At 44.8% G+C, this 20,834-nt stretch overlaps 1 protein-coding gene across 4 annotated transcripts in view; it reads right to left on the reverse strand.

Annotated features, from left to right (window-relative positions):
* Positions 1–295: 295 nt before the first annotated feature.
* The window catches only part of chrna9a (cholinergic receptor, nicotinic, alpha 9a), a 29,531-nt gene continuing 8,992 nt past the window's right edge, over positions 296–20,834 (reverse strand). For all 4 annotated transcript variants that reach the window (XM_038791372.1, XM_038791371.1, XM_038791374.1 and 1 more), the window contains 4 exons: positions 16,107–16,252; positions 13,737–13,891; positions 6,174–6,706; positions 296–1,378 (listed from right to left, as the gene is read on the reverse strand). In XM_038791372.1, coding sequence (XP_038647300.1) covers positions 729–1,378; positions 6,174–6,706; positions 13,737–13,891; positions 16,107–16,252 — 1,484 coding nt within the window. In that variant the 3' untranslated portion in view covers positions 296–728. The remainder of the gene's footprint in view (positions 1,379–6,173; positions 6,707–13,736; positions 13,892–16,106; positions 16,253–20,834) is intronic.

The raw sequence follows: 20,834 nt of genomic DNA on the forward strand, positions 1-20,834 counted from the left end.
ATGAAACTGCTTTGGTATAAATGAAATGCAGTGTGGCAACTATTCTATCTAATTGTGGTTATTGGGTCAAATATGCATTCCCAGATAGATGATATGATATTTGGATTTAACCCCTTAATGTGCTGAATTTAATAGTAACACCTTAACTAAAACTAATCCAACATTCCAAAAAAACAAAAAAAGTGCCATGTCAGTATGGACACCTCCTGTGCAGAGTGCAGGTGAATGGTTGGAAATGTGACACTATTTCAGAACCTGGTCAACCATTAATTCACTTATCTCCATAGACGCAAGAGGCAATTCAAAAGTTATTTATAGGAGTAGTCAAGTAGCAATATTAGGTACACAACAGCAAACAGACCAGTAAAATTCTTCAATTCGGCAAATGTTTTCTAGAGTTGCATGTCTTGCGACTCCACAAAAAGGAAATTGCTGCTGTCTAAACCTCGTGCTATGCTATAATTAGTTAAATAATAACATCCTCCTTTATAAAAAACAGATTGAACATCTGAAAAACAATAAAACCTATTGACCCAAAAAATTGAATGTAGAGAGCGGATGGATTCTATATTCAGGTTCATAATAACTTTCAAGGGTTCATTAACTTAAAAAGCTGAGAGTTAAATGGTTATCTATTTGAAACTTCACTAGTACCAAAGTATAAAACTGCGAGACCGAAGTAATTATATGTTTACTTGCATACGCAATTATAAGATGTGGAAATAAAGTTATGTTGCCTTCCCTACAATTAAGATACTCATGAAAAACACCATGACAAAGAAAATCCACATGAAGAAACGATCCATTACTTTAGCTACCTTCTTCCACTCAGCAGATTTAGCATTGGTTACTTTTTGCTCTCTAAAACAATTGGCTATAAATTCAATATTTTTTGCCACCCTGCCTCGATGCAAGTAACAGAAACAGGAGGACATGTTAAGATCCTCTTCACTGACACAACTGCCTGCTATGCTTTCATCAAAATGTCCGTTGGGTACTTTCTGGTTGCATAATGGACACTGCTGCACAGGTATCACAGACAGGGTAGCTTCCTCCTTCAAAATTGTGTTGGTACATTGGTAATTTTTAGATAGCTGAGCCTTTATTGTTAACTCTTGCTCTTTTCTGAATTTTCCATTTGTTTTAGAATTATCTGCCTCTAGTCTATAATTTTTTTTTTTATCTTCCTTTTGCACCACTGTGCAGGTTTCACCAATGTCATACACAAAAAAGATCTTTGACATGTATTGCAATATGATCACTTTTGCCCAATTTGGAACTGGTTTGGCTTCTGGCCCACAGTGGTGAATATTCATGATGAAAATGGTTAGTGCAGTAGAGGCTGTGATCATTGTCATTGTTGCTATGTAGTATTTACCTGCAGAATAAAGAGAAACAAATATTAGAATGGATTAAAAGATTTAATCGCAAAACTCAAAAAATTTGCAAGTTATTTTAGGACCAGGCGTAGAATTAAGGGTCATTTGATTCATCAAAGCTGTTGTCTCCACAGGTAATATGTACAATGTATTCTTTTGGTGCATTCTTCCCAATGCACAAGTATGCTGATGAGTAAAATTGCCATAATAAAACTCATCTATTTAAATGCTTCCTAAAGCCAGATTATGTACTCATTTCCTCCCATTAGTACAGTCCATGCCTTTCTTCCTTGTTTTTGTGTTTTTTTACAGGAGTTACCTTGCTGTTGCCAGTTTCTACCCTCTCTCTCCTTCCTGGGTTTCTGCTCAAAGGCACCAGCCATTTTTCAGTGCCTTGGCAGGTGTCTATCACAGTGACTTTTGGTTTGAAATGTTTTGCCACGGACAGTTTGTCATAAATAAGTAAATTTATCAAGCTGGTGGGTCAAAGGGGCATGTGGCAGACTTCAGGTTGATTTGATTTGATTTATTATTCTCACATATATTACTATGCAGTGAAAAGTATTGTTGCTTGCATGCTGTACAAACAATGCATACCGTACATAAGGAAGAAAGTATAATGTTACAGTTATAGCAAGGTGTAGAGAAAAGATCAACTTAATACGAGGTAGGTCCATTTAAAAGTCTGATGGCAGTAGGGAAGAAGCTGTTCTTGAGTCGGTTGGTATGTGACCTCAAACTTTGGTATCTTTTTCCTGATGGAAGGAGGTGGAAGAGAGTATGTCCGGGTTGCGTGGGGTCCTTAATTATGCTGGCTGCCTTTTTGAGGCAGCGGGAATTATAGATAGAGTTGGTAATACAAATGAGAACCAAGTAGAACATAAAAAGTCTAGCGAGGAAGAGAGAAACTAAGAAAAGCAAATAAATATCACAAGAAGAGACGAGCAGCTAACCTAAGAATTTGTCGGCAAGGTTTCAAAATGGTTGTTATAAACAGGAAACGGGATCTAGGCAAAAGGGACCTGCTGGGGGAGCACAGGTAAGTATAGCCTCCGGGTGTGGGGGGGACATGCCCAGGCAGTATCCAGATGATGCCAGGGGCCAGTGCTGGGGAGGCCCTCTGGGGAGCTCCATGGGGCAGGGGGAGTTTCCCTTAGTGGTTGGGAGGGTGAGGGTTCCCCTTGACTGTGGGGGATGGAGATCTGTGTGCTGTCTATCGGTGATCCGGGCGTCCACTTGGAATCCCAGCTATCGGTTTTATCCGACCCTGCCCACTAACATGATGGTGTGGGCCATGTCTCCAGGATGTTTCTGCACTGGAGAGAAAAACAGCTGTTTTCTCACCTTAACCTGCCCTCTGTGCAGAGAATGGAAAGTTCCACACAAAGATGCAACACTTACGAATTACATCAATATTGCTGAATTGAATAGAACATATAAACAGCCAATCACAGCAAAATCAATGCCAGACAGATAAGGACAAGTTGTACCTTTATGGCTTATCCAATGGACGATAATTTGGGAATGCGTTAAGCAACCAAGAGCGGTTTAGTGACAGTGAAGGTTAGTGACAGTGAAGCAGTAGTAAATAAGCAATCACAGAGGAAAATGGCAGGCGCAATTTAATGGCCATGTGGAGCTTAAACAAGAGTGCAATGAGGTCGTTAGATCTCGGGAGAGGCCAAAAGCGGGTACTGCGCCAGGCTCCAACCAGTTTGCGATCTAACAGGCCTGCTCCTGTTTGCAAAATGAGGAACCCGCCAGAATGTAGCGAGATACCATAATCACTACTTAAGGCCAACTCCATTCAATTAACGGGAACAAAGCTCTATCTAACACCGCCCCCCCCCCAACCCAATGGTCTAAACACCTCCCCAGCAAGTGGCCACACAGGCACTGATTAATATATCTTTTTAAAAACATGAAGTGGGGACCCAAGGAGATGAGTAGCCATTTTTGCTCCCAGGCAGTGAGCCTTGGGACACTGGGTTTGCTGCCCCAGTGCTCTGAGTGGGGGGTTGAGCCCCTGGGGCGTCAATCCCGGTTGGGATGGCCCACCATCAGTGGAGAGAGTTGTGGGGCATGGGGGTTGGGAAGTTGCCCATGGACTGGGGATGGGGTGAAGATGGGTGTCTCAGCACCCACAAACATCCAAGCCAATCCCTGGAACATGCATCCCCATTCTGGGGGCGATCCCAGCCCAACCCGCCAGCCCCACAGACCACCCATAACTCCCACTGGCAGCGGAGGCTCTGTCTTCGTGTTTGAAGGCTATTGCAATTTGGAAATTCATAATTGTAGCTAAGTGAGCACTTCACACCTCCCAAGTGGATCCCCTTGGATTGGCATGCCATGTAGCATGTGGCAATTAGACTGTGATGCCTGGACACTGCCCCTGAACACTGTGGGAGACAACACCACAGATGCAGCAGCCAACATCTGAAAATCCAAGAGCTGAGCCCTAGCACCGGGGACATGTTGCCGGCCAGAGTGTCGGTGTGCGCACTGGGAAGGGGACCAGCACCCGGTCCAGGTAATGTGTGGGTGTCTGGGGTACCGCGTGTGGGGTCCAGTGAACAGGGACCCTGGTGCGGCCTGAGATTCATGGGCAGGGCGGGTTGGATAGCAATGGGGGAATAGAAGGTCCCAGGGAGGAAGACACTGCTGGTTGTCTGTCTCACACCCTCTTAATTAGTTACAGATATTACATGGAATGGACGATATCTTGGACCCCATGGAAGCTGCCCCCATGGTGCTGCTGGCAGGTCAGGCGTCGGAAGAGGCGGCAGCAGTGTCAAAAGAGGCTCGAGGCACCGGCCCATGTGCAGGGTCCTGCCCCACACCCTGAGAACTCGGCTGTCCATCAGGCCAGGGAGGGGATCCAGAGGGAGAGATCCGTGACGGCCCAAAGTGTACAGATGTCGCTGGTCTTTCGAACAAATCATAGACAGAGTGTGCCATGGTGCGGCACCTGCGCCATGTCCTTTTGGACTTGGCACCCATGGGAAGGAGGATGCCTGCTCGTGGTGGCCATCAAGATCACCGCAGCCATGAACCGCTACGCTTCAGGATCATTCCAGGGCTCGAGTCGGGACTCATGTGGCATCTCACAAGATACAGCCCACAGTTGCATCCGTGAGGTTATGGATGCCTTTTGCCTGGGCAGCGAACTATATAAACTTTGACATGGACCAGGCCCAACAGGATGCTCGGACAGATTTCCCCACCTGGTCCAGGAGGTAATAGATGGTACGTATGTCGACTTGCACTCACCAAGCCATCTGGGAGTGCCCTACATCAACAGGAAGGGGTTCCACTCCCTGAACGTCCAGCTCATGTGCAAACACCACATGAAGATCATGTACGTTTGTGCATGCTTCCCCCGGGAGTGTGCACGACAGCAACAACCTGGGGCACTCGGACATCCCCAATCTCTTCAAGGACTACCCCTAGATGGCTGGTTGGCTCTTGGGGACAAGTGCTGCTCTCCCTTGTTAGCAGGGGACTGTCGAGAGTGGTCCAGGAAAATCAGCCAGCGGACAGTCATTTGCAGTGTGAAGCCCGTGGGGTTTCGTTAAGTGGACTAATTAATTGGATTACATCGAACATGTGAGGGGGTGCGGAGTGTTGAAGGGAGGGGGCCTGTATGTGTTATTGGTGGGAGGATGGGATTATTGTTATTGATATGGGGATAGACATTGCATTCGTTATTGATTATTGTTTATTGTTGGGTGTAAATTTGGGAGAAAATGTGAAAAAGGAGAATAGATATATATATTTTTTTTAAAGTGGACTAATTAACATTTTATAGCGGGGACGGCCTCGTCCTACTCACTGCCACACTTAGAAACGTTTCCATTAAATGGCTCCTGACAAGTTAGAAAAGGAAAGGGCTAAATGGGAGTGTGTAGAATTGTGGCATCAATGTCAGTTGATAAAATGTAAGTGGAAGTGAGGGAGAATAAATTTAATGTGGAGAGGGGTAGAGAGAAGAAAAGGAAGCGAAAGATGTAAAAGCAGTCTTTAGAGTGTCACAAATAAGTCATCAGCAGAGAGGCCCAAATTTGGGAATTGAGGCAGCAGTTGAGTGCAGCACAGGGAACTTAGTGCTTAATGAGTCGAGGAAATGGGAAGTCTGATGATGGAGCCAGCACCATGGCTGCAGGCCCCTGCCACAGTCCTGAACCCCCAGATTGAAAGCGGCTGCAATCAATGGCCCTATTTAAACAAAAGTTTACCACACAACGGACCCGATAAATACAGGGATTCGGAGATCCCTTAAACCAATGCTCAATTAGTAGAATTAAGAACTGACATGCCCATGTTTATTATTTTTGGGGGGGGGAAACGTGGTACTGGAGAGTGCTAATCCATCTGCATACACTCATTGCAAAGCCAATGCCTATTCCACGTTTGACATAAAGTTAGTTTAGGCACGTCAATAGTATCGGCAAGTAATAGTTACAGCAGTACAGTGGAAGACATCTTGAGGAAATGAACCCCAATGAGCATTGTTCAAGTGTTACAGATGTGAACAAGTTGTGTTTTGCTTCTGCTGCACAATAACTAAAGAGGTCTACTTGGAAACAAATCTAACGATATGCATTTCTAATTTACAAATCTAATTTGAAATAATTTTGTTTCAAGTAAGGGTCTGGATGGGGTGATAAATTTTGTCACAATATACATTATAGAAACTTTCCAATTGCAGAACTGTCAATTACTTTCCAGCCCATAATTTGTTGCATAACCTTGCATTGACAACTTTACTGATGTTTAAAGCTGGTCACTTACCAATCAGTGGAACACTTTCAGATGGAGGCATGCTTTCTGCAACCATCAGTTGAAACACAGTCAGTGCTAGGAGCACAGTCACACCAAGAGATACCTTCTCTCCGGAATCAGCTGGTAGGTAAAATCCTAATGGTGCTAGGAATGAGATCATTACACATGGGATCAACAAGTTAAAAATGTAAAAGGAAGACCTCCTTTTGAGGATTAATGTATAGGTGACATCTGGATAAGGGTCTGAACAACACCCATATGTTATTACATTCTTTGTTGCTGGCATTCCATGTACTTCCCATTCTACGTTCTCCACAAAATCAGTCAGGTCTCCACTGTCAAGTCCATTAGTGATGTCGACCTGATTTCCATTGTAGGTCCAAGAACCAAAGGTAAGATTGCATCTCTGATCATCAAATGGGAAGTAGGCCACATCTACTACACACGAGCTCTTTGTAATCGCTGGAGAATCCCACGTAATCTGCCCGTCATATCTTAACACCACGTTAGTCTCCATGGATCCTATAGACTCATCATCAGCTCTAAAATAGCAAGTTATCAAAACATCCATGTAAGTCAGTTACCAAAAGGTCTTGAGAAAATATTCAGTCATGTCATCAGCACAAATGAAATAGCCACCAAAAAATTAACTTTACCCACTTTTGATTTTTATCCCTCCCTCATTCTCTCCCAAGGCATTTCTTCCTCGAGGCACGAGCTGTTTCCGGAGAAAGGTCTTCTGCTGAAATTTGGGCCACGAGGTCATTGTTAAGGTACTCAATCCTTTTCTCCAACAGTAAAACCACCTTTTAAATGAGGTTTTAATTCTGCTTCCTTTAAACAAATAGCGTGGATATTCACCTCCACCACTGGGTGACAATAAGAGTAGGCCATCTGGCCCCTCGAGCAGGAGTAGGCTATCTGGCCCCTCGAGCAGGAGTAGGCCATCTGGCCCCTCGAGCAGGAGTAGACCATCTGGCCCCTCGAGCAGGAGTAGACCATCTGGCCCTTCGAGCGGGAGTAGGCCATCTGGCCCTTCGAGCAGGAGTAGGCCATCTGGCCCTTCGAGCGGGAGTAGGCCATCTGGCCCTTCGAGCGGGAGTAGGCCATCTGGCCCCTCGAGCCTGCTCCTCCATTCAATCAGATCATGGCTGATCTTTTGTGGACTCAGCTCCACTTTCCCACCCAAACACCATAACCCTTTATTCTTCAAAAAACTATCCATCTTTATCTTGAAAACATTTAATGAAGGAGCCTCGACTGCTTCACTGGGCCAGGAATTCCATAGATTCACAACCCTTTGGGTGAAGAAGTTCCTCCTAAACTCAGTCCTAAATCTACTTCCCCTTATTTTGAGGCTATGCCCCCTAGTTCTGCTTTCACCTTCCTGTGGAAACAACCTGCCCGTATCTATCCTATCTATTCCCTTCATAATTTTATATGTTGCCATAAGATCCCCCTGCATCCTTCTAAATTCCAACGAATACAGACCCAGTCTACTCAACCTCTCCTCGTAATCCAAACCCCTCAACTCTGGGATTAACCTAGTCCTCTGCACACCCTCCAGCGGCAGTACGTTCTCAGGTAACTCTTTGAGCAGTTCAGCTGACCTTCACAAATCCAACCTTATTTCCATTCCATTGATTTCAGTGCAGAATGTCAGACAGGTTGTATGATGGGAGGGTAATCTGCTCTGCCAATTTAATACCCAGACAGTGAAGGTGAAAACCTGTTTGTTCACTGCCTTGCCTCCACACACGTTTCGTTTAGGAAGGGAAGGCATTAAACATGTGAAAATCCTCAAAGTTTCCGCACCCTTTCCACCAAACTGGAATTCACAAAGAAAATAAAGGCAGGATTGTTATTTTGTTCACTCTTCTGTTCAGATTTATACTGGTAAAATCTATATTGGACAAATTTCGGGCTCAGAACTGACACTGTCTCGGGCTTTATTTCAATAACGTTAACAATTTGCAAACTGCAATGTCTTGACAGGCAGCTTTCACAACTTGGAAAACAAGTTTTTTGCCACGAGCCTTGCCAGCAATGTCCCCCAGGTATGTACCAGAGCTGACGAAGCAGGTAGAGTATGACAGTGGAAGCAGCCTATTGCAGCTGGCCAGAGTGCAGTGTAGCTGGGAGGAACATTTTTGCTCCTCTAAGATCACATGAATTTTAAAAAGTAGGCCGTCATAATAACCCCAACAAGAATGATGGGGAAACAATCATTGATCTCTTTGTGGGAGTCGTGGACAACAAGCTCCCGAGATAGGGAGTGGGGCCCAACCACCGTGGGCTCATTATGAGTAAAGTATAAAAGCAGGCCCAACTAGGGCCTGGTGGAACAAATCCTCCCAGCTAGGATTGCACTGGGAAGGAGATAATAATAATCTTTATTATTTTCACAAGTAGGCTTGCATTAACACTGCAATGAAGTTACTGTGAAAATCCCCTAGTCGCCACACTCCGGCGCCTGTTCAGGTGCACGGAGGGAGAATTCAGAATGTCCAAATGATCTAACAACACACCTTTCTGGACTTGTGAGAGGAAACTGGAGCACCCAGAGGAAGCCCATGCAGACACAGGGAGAATGTGCAGACTCTGCACAGACAGTGACCCAAGCCAGGAATCGAACCTGGGACTCTGCTGCTATGAAGCAACAGAGCTAACCACTGAACTACCTTGCCAATGCTGCAGCACGCATACTATTGCAAATATGTAAATAAATTCATCTTCATGGGCAGCTTTTCCAGCTTAGGAGTTATTATATTGGTGACAAGGATTTATGGAAGTTCTGGACTTGCCCATCGATTCGCCTATCCGCCGGAGGTTTGTATCGAGTACAGTACATTGTATAGATTAAGATGCTGTTGTTCAGTGAATTGGATGTCTTCGATGCAGGGCTGGAGGATTGGAATCAGTACGCAGAGCGCATGTGATACTTCTTCCAAGCGAACGGTATAATGGGGGGGACACAGACTGATAAAAAGTTCCCCTTATGACCACCTGCGGATCCCAGATATTTGGCATCATCAAAAGTTTGCCCAACCCATCTACAACGGATTTCAGTTTATTCAATGAAATTGTGGCAATGATTTCAGACCGCTACGACCCCAAGCCGTCTGTGATTAAGCAGAGGTACCAATTTAAAACGGCAATACGCTCCCCTGGTGAGGCGGTTACCGACTTTTAAAACTTGTTTGCGGCGCTTGGCTGACTGAGCACTGCGATTTCGGGCCGTCCCTCTCAGAAATGTTCAGGGCCAGACTCATTAAGGGACAGACTCGTGAGTGGTATCAATAATTTGGCGACTCAACAGAAGGTGTTAGCGGAAACTACACCGGATTTAAAACAAGCTGCTCTACTTTCTCTCTCTCACGAACACGTGGAGAAGAGTGTACAGGAACTGCAAGGGTCCATTGTGCATATCTTGGGTCGCCCTTGCGTTCAGACATATCAGTCATGGATTTTGCCGGTCCAGCCAGAATTCCTCAGACAGAGCAGGCCCGAGATAACTTTATGGCAGAGTTCGGTTTACGGGCGCTGCCGCAGTCTGATGGGATACTTCATCCAAGGAGAACAGTGAGGGCCGGAAACAATGCTGCCATTGTGGTCTAGGGCCGCCCAGTGCAGCACAAGGCATGTCACCCACAACAGCAATCACCCCAGTCGAGGGCTGTGGTAGTCACCACTGTTGTATTGTATATACTGCATACGAGAGTATTACTGTAAGGCCCCTGTACTACAGGTACGGGGGTTGATCCCGGCCTGCTGGCTCCACCCAGTAGGCAGAGTATAAATGTGTGGGCTCTCCGAGCTGCAGCCATTTCGGCAGCAGCTGCGGGAGGCTACACATCTCTGCGTAATAAAGCCTCGATTACACTCTACTCTCGTCTCGTCGTAATTGATAGTGCATCAAGGGCTTTGCTCGTGGATACCCTGGAGGACAACGATGATTGCTTAATCCGCCGATTGGGATTACTTTGAAGCTTAATGGTCACCCTGTACTAATGGAGTTGGACAAAAGGGCTGCCGTCTCCATTGTCGACCTCCACACGTTTTGACGGCTGCGGATGGGAATCATGCCGCTAACCTTGTGGGATACCGAGGCTGATTGGCCACTTATACAGGGGAACCATTGGAAATTGTGGGGACCACCGTGATGCCGGTGACATATGGACAGCTGGTGGTCTGCCTTCCGCCTGGTGGTTGTACATGGTTCGGGTCCAAATTTACTAAGAAGAGGCTGTTTGTAGGTCCTTTAATTTGATTGGAACAAATATTCTGAATGAGTTCCAGCTATTGTTACCATGTATTGAACAAATATCCGAAGGTTTCCCAGGAAGTTCTGGGCAAAATTAAAGGTGCCAGATACCAGGGGCCGGATTCTCCAATAATGGGGCTCTGTCCCCACCGCAGCGTAAAAACGCTGGCAAATCACCGAGGGCTTTCCTTAAGAAAGTCCCGAATAATTCTCCTACCTGCAGGGGGCTAGCAGGGCCCCAGAGTACTTCTCGGAGCTCTGGCAGCGGATAGGGGGCACCGCACGTCCGGTCGGGAGTCCACGCATGCGTTAGGTGGCGGCCTGCAGGGGCCGTCCCGTGGGACATGGCGGACTCGGACCGCAGAGCGGCACCAGAAATGTAAGCCCCCCCCCGATATCACGTGCCCGCGGGTTCCTGCCGCCCGATCGCTCCCTTGGCAGTCCATGAGGCTCCCCCAGTGAATGGTCCCCCCACCCCCTAACAGGGTGGCCGCGGACTGAATCCGCAGCCGCCACTGACCGTTCCGACGGCCGATAGGTGGTTAGAACCACTCCGTCGGGAATTCGGCCCGTTTTCCTCGGAGAATCGCGGGGGGGGGGGGGGGGGGGAGGATCTATCAATGGCCCCCTACCCGCGCCACAAGAGACTCCCGAGCGATTTTCCGGGGACCGGATTTCGGCATAAACGCCCATTCTCCGCCCCAGCGCCGATTGCGATTCTGGTGAGGTGGCTCGGAGAATCCAGCCCCTCATCTATGATGGTCCTGCTGCTCAGCCCCAGTATTTCCTTACGAGGCTGGTTCTGTATGTGCTACTTCCGAAAGTGAACGCAGAACTGCAACGTTTAAAAGATCTGGGGATCATTCGACCCATGCAGTTTGCGATCTGGGCTGTGGTGCCAGTGATGAAACCTGGTTAAAACTGTCCGGCTGTTTGGGGACTTCAAGCTTACCACAAACAGGGCTTCATAATTGGACCGCTGCCTGATGCCCTGGGTCAAGGATCTATATGCTCGGTTGACCGGGGGCTGTCCATTTACGAAGTTAGATTTGAGCCACGCATACCTATAGGTGGAGCAGAGTGAAAAAAAATTGCCACAATAAATACATATCGGGGATTGTTCGAATACACCCACTTTCCATTTGGGGCTTCGTCACCCCCTGTGATATTTCAGAGAGTGAATGAAAACATCTCACAGGACTTGCCAAAAGTGGTCATTTACTTAGATGATGTTCTTATCATCGGTTCCACGGAGCAGGAACACATGGCAAATCTCCAGGAGGTACACCGTGTTTCGCCCATGTGGGCCCCGATTGAAACTAAGTAAATGTGTTTTCCGTGCCAAGGCAGTGTCCTACCTTGGATACCACATGGACAGTGGTGGGTTACACCCAATCGATGATAAAGTCCCCATCTCACAGAAATACACTGAGCTTTGGTTCTTTTATCATGGCAAATTAATTGCAAATGTGGCCTCCCTATTGGCTCCACTGTGTGTTATGGAATGACCACAAATAGTTGTGGGTGCATCTCAAGACAAGTCAATCGCAGTCATAAAGAGACGCCGTTCTTCAAAACAATTCCTGACGCACTATGACCCAGCTAGGCCCCTGATTTTAAAGTGTGGTGGTTTTCCTTATGGCATCGGGACGGTGCTGGCCCATGAGGGAGATGGCAGCACAGAGCACCCAATTGTATTTGCCTTATGGACCTTGGTGGCACCAAGTGCCGGTATGCACAAATGGAGAAGGAAGGCCTGGCTGTCATCTTTGGAAGTAAAACATTCCATCAATGTGTATGGACTGCATTTCATTATCATAACGGGCCGTTGCTGAGAGAACAAGAACATTCCGCCTATTGAGTCAGCCAGGATCCAGTGGTGGGCAATCCTGCTTGCCATTGAGAGTACACTTGTTCAACACCGTTCGGTGAATTTTATGGACACATTACCGGTGACAGCTTCTTGAGTGCATGCATGGATGCAGTGGGACCTGGTATTGGCGAAACTTTGCTACACGTTACTCAACAGCAGTAAAAAGGAGACTGTTCTGGCGTCTTGGATTGTTTTCACTCAGAAGTTTTCCGAGCTGAGTTTGGAGGGTAGCATAATAGTGTTGGGTGTAGTTTGCAAGCTAGCCATTCGGGGTTTCAAAAATTAAAATGACAGCCCAGAGCTATGTTTGGTGTATCAATGTAAAAAGCTGCCTGGCGTTGCAGAAATTTCAGAACCTTCTGTCTTCAGCTCCTCTCCACCCTTGGGACTGGTCAGGTCGTCCATGGATTCATCTCCGCGTGGATTTTACTGGACTGTTTATGGGCTCTATGTTCATAATAATTGTGGACGCCCACTCCGAGTGGCTGGAAGTTTACAAGATGTTTCCATGATTTAAATTAGAAACAATGGGAGGCAGAGAAAGAGTAAGATTTTAATCAATTAGATAAATATGCAAAGAAGAATTTAGTTAAAAAAAATAAAAGGAAAAGGATGGAAATTTAATCAGACACTTGTCGGCAAGGAGAAGAGTGAGACACAGAAACAATGCATTAACCCGCAGAAAAGAGGAAATGAAGAGGAATGGAATATCTTTAAACAAAAAACAAAGCATATATATTGCAATGTTCAAGTTGGGAATTAAACTGGAGCACCTGTGTCAAAAGGTGTAGATTTAATAGATGCAATATAAACATGGATGTTCATGGCCTCATATAGCTGTAAAAGAAACAAAACAGAAAAGACAAAATAGAAAAGAGACAGGAAGGTGACAATATTTGTGACAGGGAGAGCTGTTTTAGTTTCAAATTACTTGTTCAGAGACAGATGAAATAAATGGAGCAAGGGGAATGAAATTCCCAAAATGGGTGCATGACCTCTTTCAATTCATTAAGCAAGAAATAATTGTAACTTTTAACAAGTCAACTTCGTACTTGTGGGGAGCTATAATCTTCATATTGACTGGACAAAACAAATTGGCAGAGGAATTCTCCTCTGGAAAGAGGAGATTGTAGAATGCTTTCACAAGTTTCCTATGATACAAACTAAGGGCAAACCGTTTCTACTAATTTAAATAAATGGTTACATTAAATTTTACTGGCAATGATGATTATTTTTTTTGAAAAACATTTTATTGAGGCATCTTGATATCGATATATACATCAAACAGAGATGATTATTTAAACATTAAGGTTTGTGCAATTGTTTAAAAAAAAGATTCATTTATGCAGCAATTTTCAAAGGACATCTCACAGCATGACAACCACGCTCTTTGGAAGTGCAAAAACTGTGGAATTGTAATGGTATTCCAACTTACTTGTTATATAGAACTATATCAGGTCTCCATACAGAGCCACTGGGTATTCGGATAGCATCAAGTCCATCATATTTGTCTCGGTCCCACTTAAGAAAAGCATCAAACCAGATTTGTCGAATCCAAAGGTAAGCAGTCAAAATTTGGTTCCTTTCATCCTACAAGTATGAAAACGAAAATCGCCTCAAAAGTAATTATAATTCAAATACTATTACAATTTTATTTTATATTCTCCCTCAAAATATAATCAACTTCTTGATCTTAAATATTGTTGAAGCAAAATGTACATGCTGTCAAAATTTTTCAATTTGCACTCATCAGGACAGATTTGCAAGTATACCAAATCTCAAAGGGAACAATTTATACTGCATGAGAAGAGTATGCTGATTAGTTGGCAAATGGACTCAGATTGGTAGCGGCATTACCATGGAAAATGTACCTGTGAACAATTAACCACCAAACTTTTGTTATTAAATTCAAACCAAGCAGGTCAACCGTGATTGATAATGGCATTGCCGTGGGGAATGAACCAGGAAATGGCTGTCCCTCAAGCTTTTGTTTAGTTGAAAAAAAACATGTATGGACATGTCCTTTCTGTTTGCAGAGGATAGAACGCAGTGTGTGAATGTGTAGTTTCTCGCACATGCGCACGTGTAAATGAGCCACACTGTGCGCCTGACTAATGATCTTAAATTGACTGCCAGTGTAATCTTTAGCACAATCAGGACTGTTCAGTAAGTATTGCCCAATTTCCGAATCACATCTCATGTTGGACACTATGTTCAGAGTTTCGCAAGCACAGGCTGTTTGAGTACAGTCAGTACTATGCCCAGTGTGAACAGTCAAAAGGATATGCTGTTTGATACGATCCAGCAATCATCGGGACGTACTGCCTACATACCTGGCATCATGCTGGCACTGAAATTCATCTACAACATTACTCATTATGTGGTCACCAGAAGTCATTTTGGCTCAGTGGCAGCATCCTGTTAGTAGTCCCCAGTTATACCGCGCCCCGCAATACCGCGGTTCGTGATATACGGCGGGGGGGCTTATGGACCCCAACTTACTTGCACTGGGACGGAGCTGGGGCAACTTCAGGTTTCCAGTCGGGGAGCGGATTATTTTTAGCAAACAAGCCTGCTGACGGCAGCGAGTGTGATGGGCTGCATTCAGGAAGGGAAACTCCTACTCACGGGCATTGGGGAGTGGGCTCATGATGATGATGACTGAGGAAAATGCCATCACCACTTGCGGGCCGAGGTGCACCACGGTGACCAGTGGTTACAGCAGCTTGGCAACAGGTGTCAATGTTGAAAAAGCAACCCACAGTGATACTTTGAAGCTTCATGCTGCAGCACTTGAGACAGAACCGGCTCTCTAGGATTGGCTTTTTAATTCATCAGCAAAGTATGCCATATGAAGACATCTATCTGAACCGGAGTTTTTGCAACTTGCCCATTATCTTTCATAGATAGATCGTGCCCAATAGTACAGTATTTCCTCAGTACTGCATTGGTGTGTCAGGATGATTATTGTGCTCAGGTCCTGGAGCAGGACTTGAACCCAGAATTTAGTGGATCAGAAGTGAGAGTGAGAGTGAACCTGATAGGCTGAGTAATAAATGATATGGTACAGGAATTGAGGAACAGATCAGCTATGATCAGATTAAATAGTATAAAAGATTCAAGGGGCTGAACGGTCCATTCCTGTTGCCAATGGCATTATATAAATATTCAATGCGTAATGTGGTATTGAAAATTGAATATTGACATCTTAAGCATTCAACGATAACATTACTCAATTTTTTGTCGTGCCTTTTTAAAATAATTATCAGATTAGAATTTTGCTCCTCAAACTGCATATGGATTAAGTTCTAATTGAAATTTATATATTGCATTTTATCCAGATAAGTGCTAAATAGACAAAAAATTTCAAGTTGGTTCCCCTTGATAGCTCAGCCAACTTATCCAGTGAGCAGCTAAGCCACACGAAGCGGGAAAATCCCAGGTTCAATCTCTGATTTGTATTGTGTGAACTGTTCTCAGTCAGGACAGCATCAAGGGCGAAACATGACCTTGACGCAACTAATTTGGGGAATCAAAAATCTTGTTTCAGATTCCTATTCAGAAGCTTCTGGTGAAAGCGCATATGTGCAAATATCAGATGAGAGCAAAATTGGCTGTGGTGCTCTTTGGCAGTTGAATAGCCTGTTAACACTCACTGTCAGGGTTCACAGGTGAAGAATAACCACTTAGGTAAAATGGTAAAAAGGGGAAGTGACCCAGTGGAGCTGGACAAAATCATGGTATTAACATCTTGAAAAAAGCAAGGAGAGTCATTGAGGAAAATAAGCTATTAAGCAAATCTTACCATATCTTTAATTTGGGAAAGAGTGACCTTCAGAGTGACATTCAGGGCGAGATCGGTGTCTTCTACAGGCCTGAGAGCATCTGTATAATCTTCAAATAAATTCTTAAATAGCATTTGAGCATATCTTCCATCTGCTGACTCGGTGCCTATTCAAACATGAAGCAAATTCTTATTCAAATGTAGTGAAAAATAATGATCAAATGATGTTCTATTTTTAATCTGTGTACTGCCTTTTCTTAAGTTGGACTGCATTTTAAGCATAATTTATTCTGGAAACTGATACAAAGTAGAGCAAGGATCAACCTCAGAATTTCAAAAAATATTTCACATTCTATAAAAATTACTTACTTAGTCTATTTATTTAAAGAGTAGAACTTTTAAAAATGAGACACAAGAAGCCCTGGGCGGGATTCTCCCATTCGGCGGCAGAGTGTCCATGCTGTCGGAAGCGCCGTCGCATTTCACGACGATGTGAGCGGGCCACTGAGAGTACCGATTCTGGCCCCTACAGGGGGCCAACACGGCACTGGAGCGGTTCACGCCGCTCCAGCCTCCCATTCCGGCGCGAACTGTGCGCCGTGGGATCTCCGCATGTGCAATGGCGCAGGCATCAACGCGGACATGTGCAGTGGTGCCGGCGCCAACACGCGCATGCCTAGTGGTCTCCCTCAACGCGCTGGCCCCGACGCAACATGGCACAGGAGATATGGGGCTGGTGCATAAGAAAATAGGCTCGGGGAGAGAGAGGCCGACCCTCTGATTGGTGGGCCCCGATCGCAGGCCAGGCCCCATCAGAGCCCCCCCCCCCCCCCAGGTCGGTGCCCCTCTCTCCCCCCTCCCCCCCCCCCCGCGCGCAGAATTCCCACCGGCTGCAACCTGGTGTGGACGGCGCAAGTGGGACTCTGCCTTTTTTAGAGCGGCCGCCAAACGCGCCGTGCCAATTGCGCCGATTCTCCGCTCTGCGGAGAATCACGTGCCGGCGTCAGGGTGGGGTGGCGTGGTTGCGGGGATTCTCCGGCAGGTTATCTGAATGGCTTTAGATTGAGAGAGGAATGTGCAACGAGACCTGGGTGTCCATGTGCACCAGTCACTGAATGTAAGCATGCAGGTGCAGCAGGCGGTAAAGAAAGCAAATAGCAAGAGGTTTTGAGTACAGGAGCAGGGATATCTTGTTGCAATTAAAAAGGGCCTTGGTGAGACCACACTTGGAATATTGTGTGCAGTTTTGGTCTTCTTATCTGATGAAGGAAGTTCTCGCTATAGAGGGAGTGCAGAGAAGGTTTATCATACTGATTTCTGAGATGGTAAGACTGACATACGAGGAGAGATTCAGTCAATTAAGATTATATTCGTTGGCGTTTAGAAGAATTACAGAAGCATAGAATCCCTACAGTGCAGAAGGAGGCATTCAGTCCATCGAGTCTGCATAACCCTCCAAAAAAGCATCTTACATAGGCTCACTTCCCTGCCCTATTCCCATAATCCCAGCTAACCTGCACATTTATGGATACTAAGGAGCAATTTAGCATAGCCAATCCACCTAACCTGCACATCTTTGGACTGTAGGAACTGGAGTATCCGGAGGAAATCCACACAGACACGGGGAGAACTTAAAAACTCCACACAACCACTCAAGGCCGGAATTGAACCAGGTCCCTGGTGCTGTGCTGCAGCAGTGCAAGCCACTGTGCCACCACAGAAACTTATAAAATTCTAACAGGGCTAGATACTAGATGGGGTAGATGCAGGAAGGATGTTCCCAATGGTTGGGGAGTCCGGAACTAGGGTTCACAATCTAAGGTCATAGGGTAAACCATTTAGGACTGAGATGAAGAGAAATTTCTTCACCCAGAGAGTGGTAAGCCTGTGGAATTTGCTATCACAGAAAGCAGCTGAGGCCAAAACATTGTATGTTTTCAAGAAGTAGTTAAATATAGCTCTTGGGGCTAAAGAGATCAAAGGATATAGGAAAGTGGGAACAAATTACTGAGTTTGATGATCAGCCATGATTTTAATGAATGGCGGAGCAGGCTCAAAGGGTTGAATGACCTACTCTTGCTCCTATTTTCTATGTATCCATGCTTATATTAACAGCTCTTGCTGTCATACTGGAGTTGAACCATAAGCTGTCCACATCAATTGTGCAGCCAAGCTCCAATCCAAAGTGATAGCTTGCTCCCCAACCTTTAGTTTAAAAAGTACAACCTATTATCCATTCGACAACCTGGATCCCACCAGCATGAAAGATGAATTAGGAAATTTGAATGGTTGGAAGAGGTTCTTTGCATATGTTTAATCTGTTCTAAGCATGATCAATTGTTCGATATCAGGGTCATTAAGACAAGAGATTTGGAGAATATCGGGGTGCGTATTTATTGAAAGTCATAGTGGTGTATCACTGAACAGTTGAATCAGAGGAAGTGCACTCTCTGCTGGAAAAATTGATAATATGACACAGGACAAAATGTTAGGCAATTGGGTTTCAGGAAAAACTCACATTTCCCAAGCCCGGGTGTTAGAATCAGAAGGCTGACCATTCATTCAATCAATCCACTGAAGAGGAATCGTGTTTTATTTATTTTTCACTCTTGATCTCAAGGAGGGTTCTGTAGCTAGTTATCAGCTTGTATCTATTATTCTGTAGATTCACTACAGCTGTCAGCTTAACAATCCAATTTTACAGATTGATGTATTTTAGTCCACTTTTGGAAAAATTGGACAAGTGCAAGTGTGGGCATGTGCAAAAGACAATATCCAGTTCAGATCACAAGAGAACCTGGCTAACCTTGAGTTATAACAATTTTTCATTAGGTATTAGGTTACTGGACATACACTCAAATGCAAGATATGCTGCTTACAGAAGTGACAAACAGTGACATACACAAGAGAATACTGAAGTCACTCATTGCTAGAGGGATGGAGTTTAAGACTAGGGAGGTTATGCTGCAATTGTATAAGGTGTTAGTGAGGCCACACCTGGAGTATTGTGTTCAGTTTTGGTCTCCTTACCTGCGAAAGGATGTACTGGCGCTGGAGGGTGTGCAGAGGAGATTCACTAGGCTAATCCCAGAGTTGAGGGGGTTGGAATACGAGGAGAGGTTGAGTAGACAGGAACTGTACTCGTTGGAATTTAGAAGGATGCAGGGGGATCTTATAGAAACATATAAAATTATGAAGGGAATAGATAGGATAAATGCGGGGAGATTGTTTCCACTGGCAGGTGAAAGCAGAACGAGGGGGCATAGCCTCAAAATAAGGGCAAGTAGATTTAGGACTGCGCTTCGGAGGAACTTCTTCACCCAAAGGGTTGTGAATCTATGGAATTCCTTGCCCAGTAAAGCAGTCGAGGATCCTCCATTAAATGTTTTCAAGATAAAGATAGATAGTTTTTTGAAGAATAAAGGAATAAAGGGTTATGGTGTTTGGGCAGGAAAGTGGAGCGGAGTCCACAAAAGATCAGCCATCATCTTATTGAATGGCAGAAACGAATGGCAGAGACGGCTCGAAGGGCCAGATAGCCTACTCCTGCTCCTAGTTCTTATGTTCTTATGAAACTTGCAACAAATGTCCACCATTTCATCTGATGATGCTGTATGCTGGCATGTGGAGGGAACTGTAGAAAATAAAATCAATTTATTTCCTTGACTTGGGTTCCTACAACACGGAATGAAACCCAACACGGTATATTCAAAAATTTATGCTAATTGCTTTTTTTGTTAAACTACTTTTTTTTGCTGAACTCAGAAAATTAAGATGGCTGCTACAGGTCACCTGATCACAAAGTTGGCTTTCTGTCTGGGAGCTATCCTTAGCAGTTTCAAGAGCAAACTAATTATTTTTTTCAGCTTCTGGGATTTTGCACTGCATTGTACAAAGCCCTTGTAAACAACAAAAGCAGAGGAAGTACAGACAAACTGGCTCCCCATCCTGAATAATCACAAAAGAGAAAGATCTTGATACTGGAAGAAATGCTAATGACCAATGATAAACATTGGAAACCTAGCCGGGGCACAGAAACTAATGGTTACGCTGCAATTATCCATTAATAGGACATGTCTATATCCCAAGCCTTTGTCCTTTGGACAGTTTTAACATTGCAGGTTTGGGCCTCACAGACAGCCTGCGGTTTTAACATCTAATTGGTGAGCCAAGAAACCGGATCCTCCAAGCTCAACAACACCTTACCCATCTAGCCTGGCTTACCTGGGAGATTTTGTTACATTGCCATTAAGAACCAACTCAATCTCTGCATACCTACTTAACCTAGAGGGATCAGCACCAATTGAAAAGTGAATGCTGAACTCGAACGCCTACGTGAAAAAAATCCCCATTGGATTCTGACCTTGAACTTGGGAACTCACGTGAACTTGTTCATTTTTCTGTAGTCTTTGTACTGTAAAACCCATTTCCTCCATTTTCTATCCCTTGTCTTGCCATCAGCCCCCCTCCCCACTTTTACTGTGTACGAGTTTCTAGATTGGAACATTGTTAACAACCCCTCTTCCAGGTTTGGTATGTGTAAAATAAACTAGTCCGAGTTAATCCTAAATTGAGTTTGTAGTGGAATATTAGTAAAATTGGATCACAAAATCAAAGGATTGGGAAAATGCACCACCACTTATTCTTGAAATACTAATTCAAAACACCTTCTACTTACGGACATTTGGTAAGATGAAAGCAATAGAGTTGATTTCTATCTCTCTTTTGTCCGTAACACTTGCAATGGAT

This window comes from Scyliorhinus canicula, chromosome 3 (assembly GCF_902713615.1).
Source record: "Scyliorhinus canicula chromosome 3, sScyCan1.1, whole genome shotgun sequence".
NCBI lineage: Eukaryota > Metazoa > Chordata > Chondrichthyes > Carcharhiniformes > Scyliorhinidae > Scyliorhinus > Scyliorhinus canicula.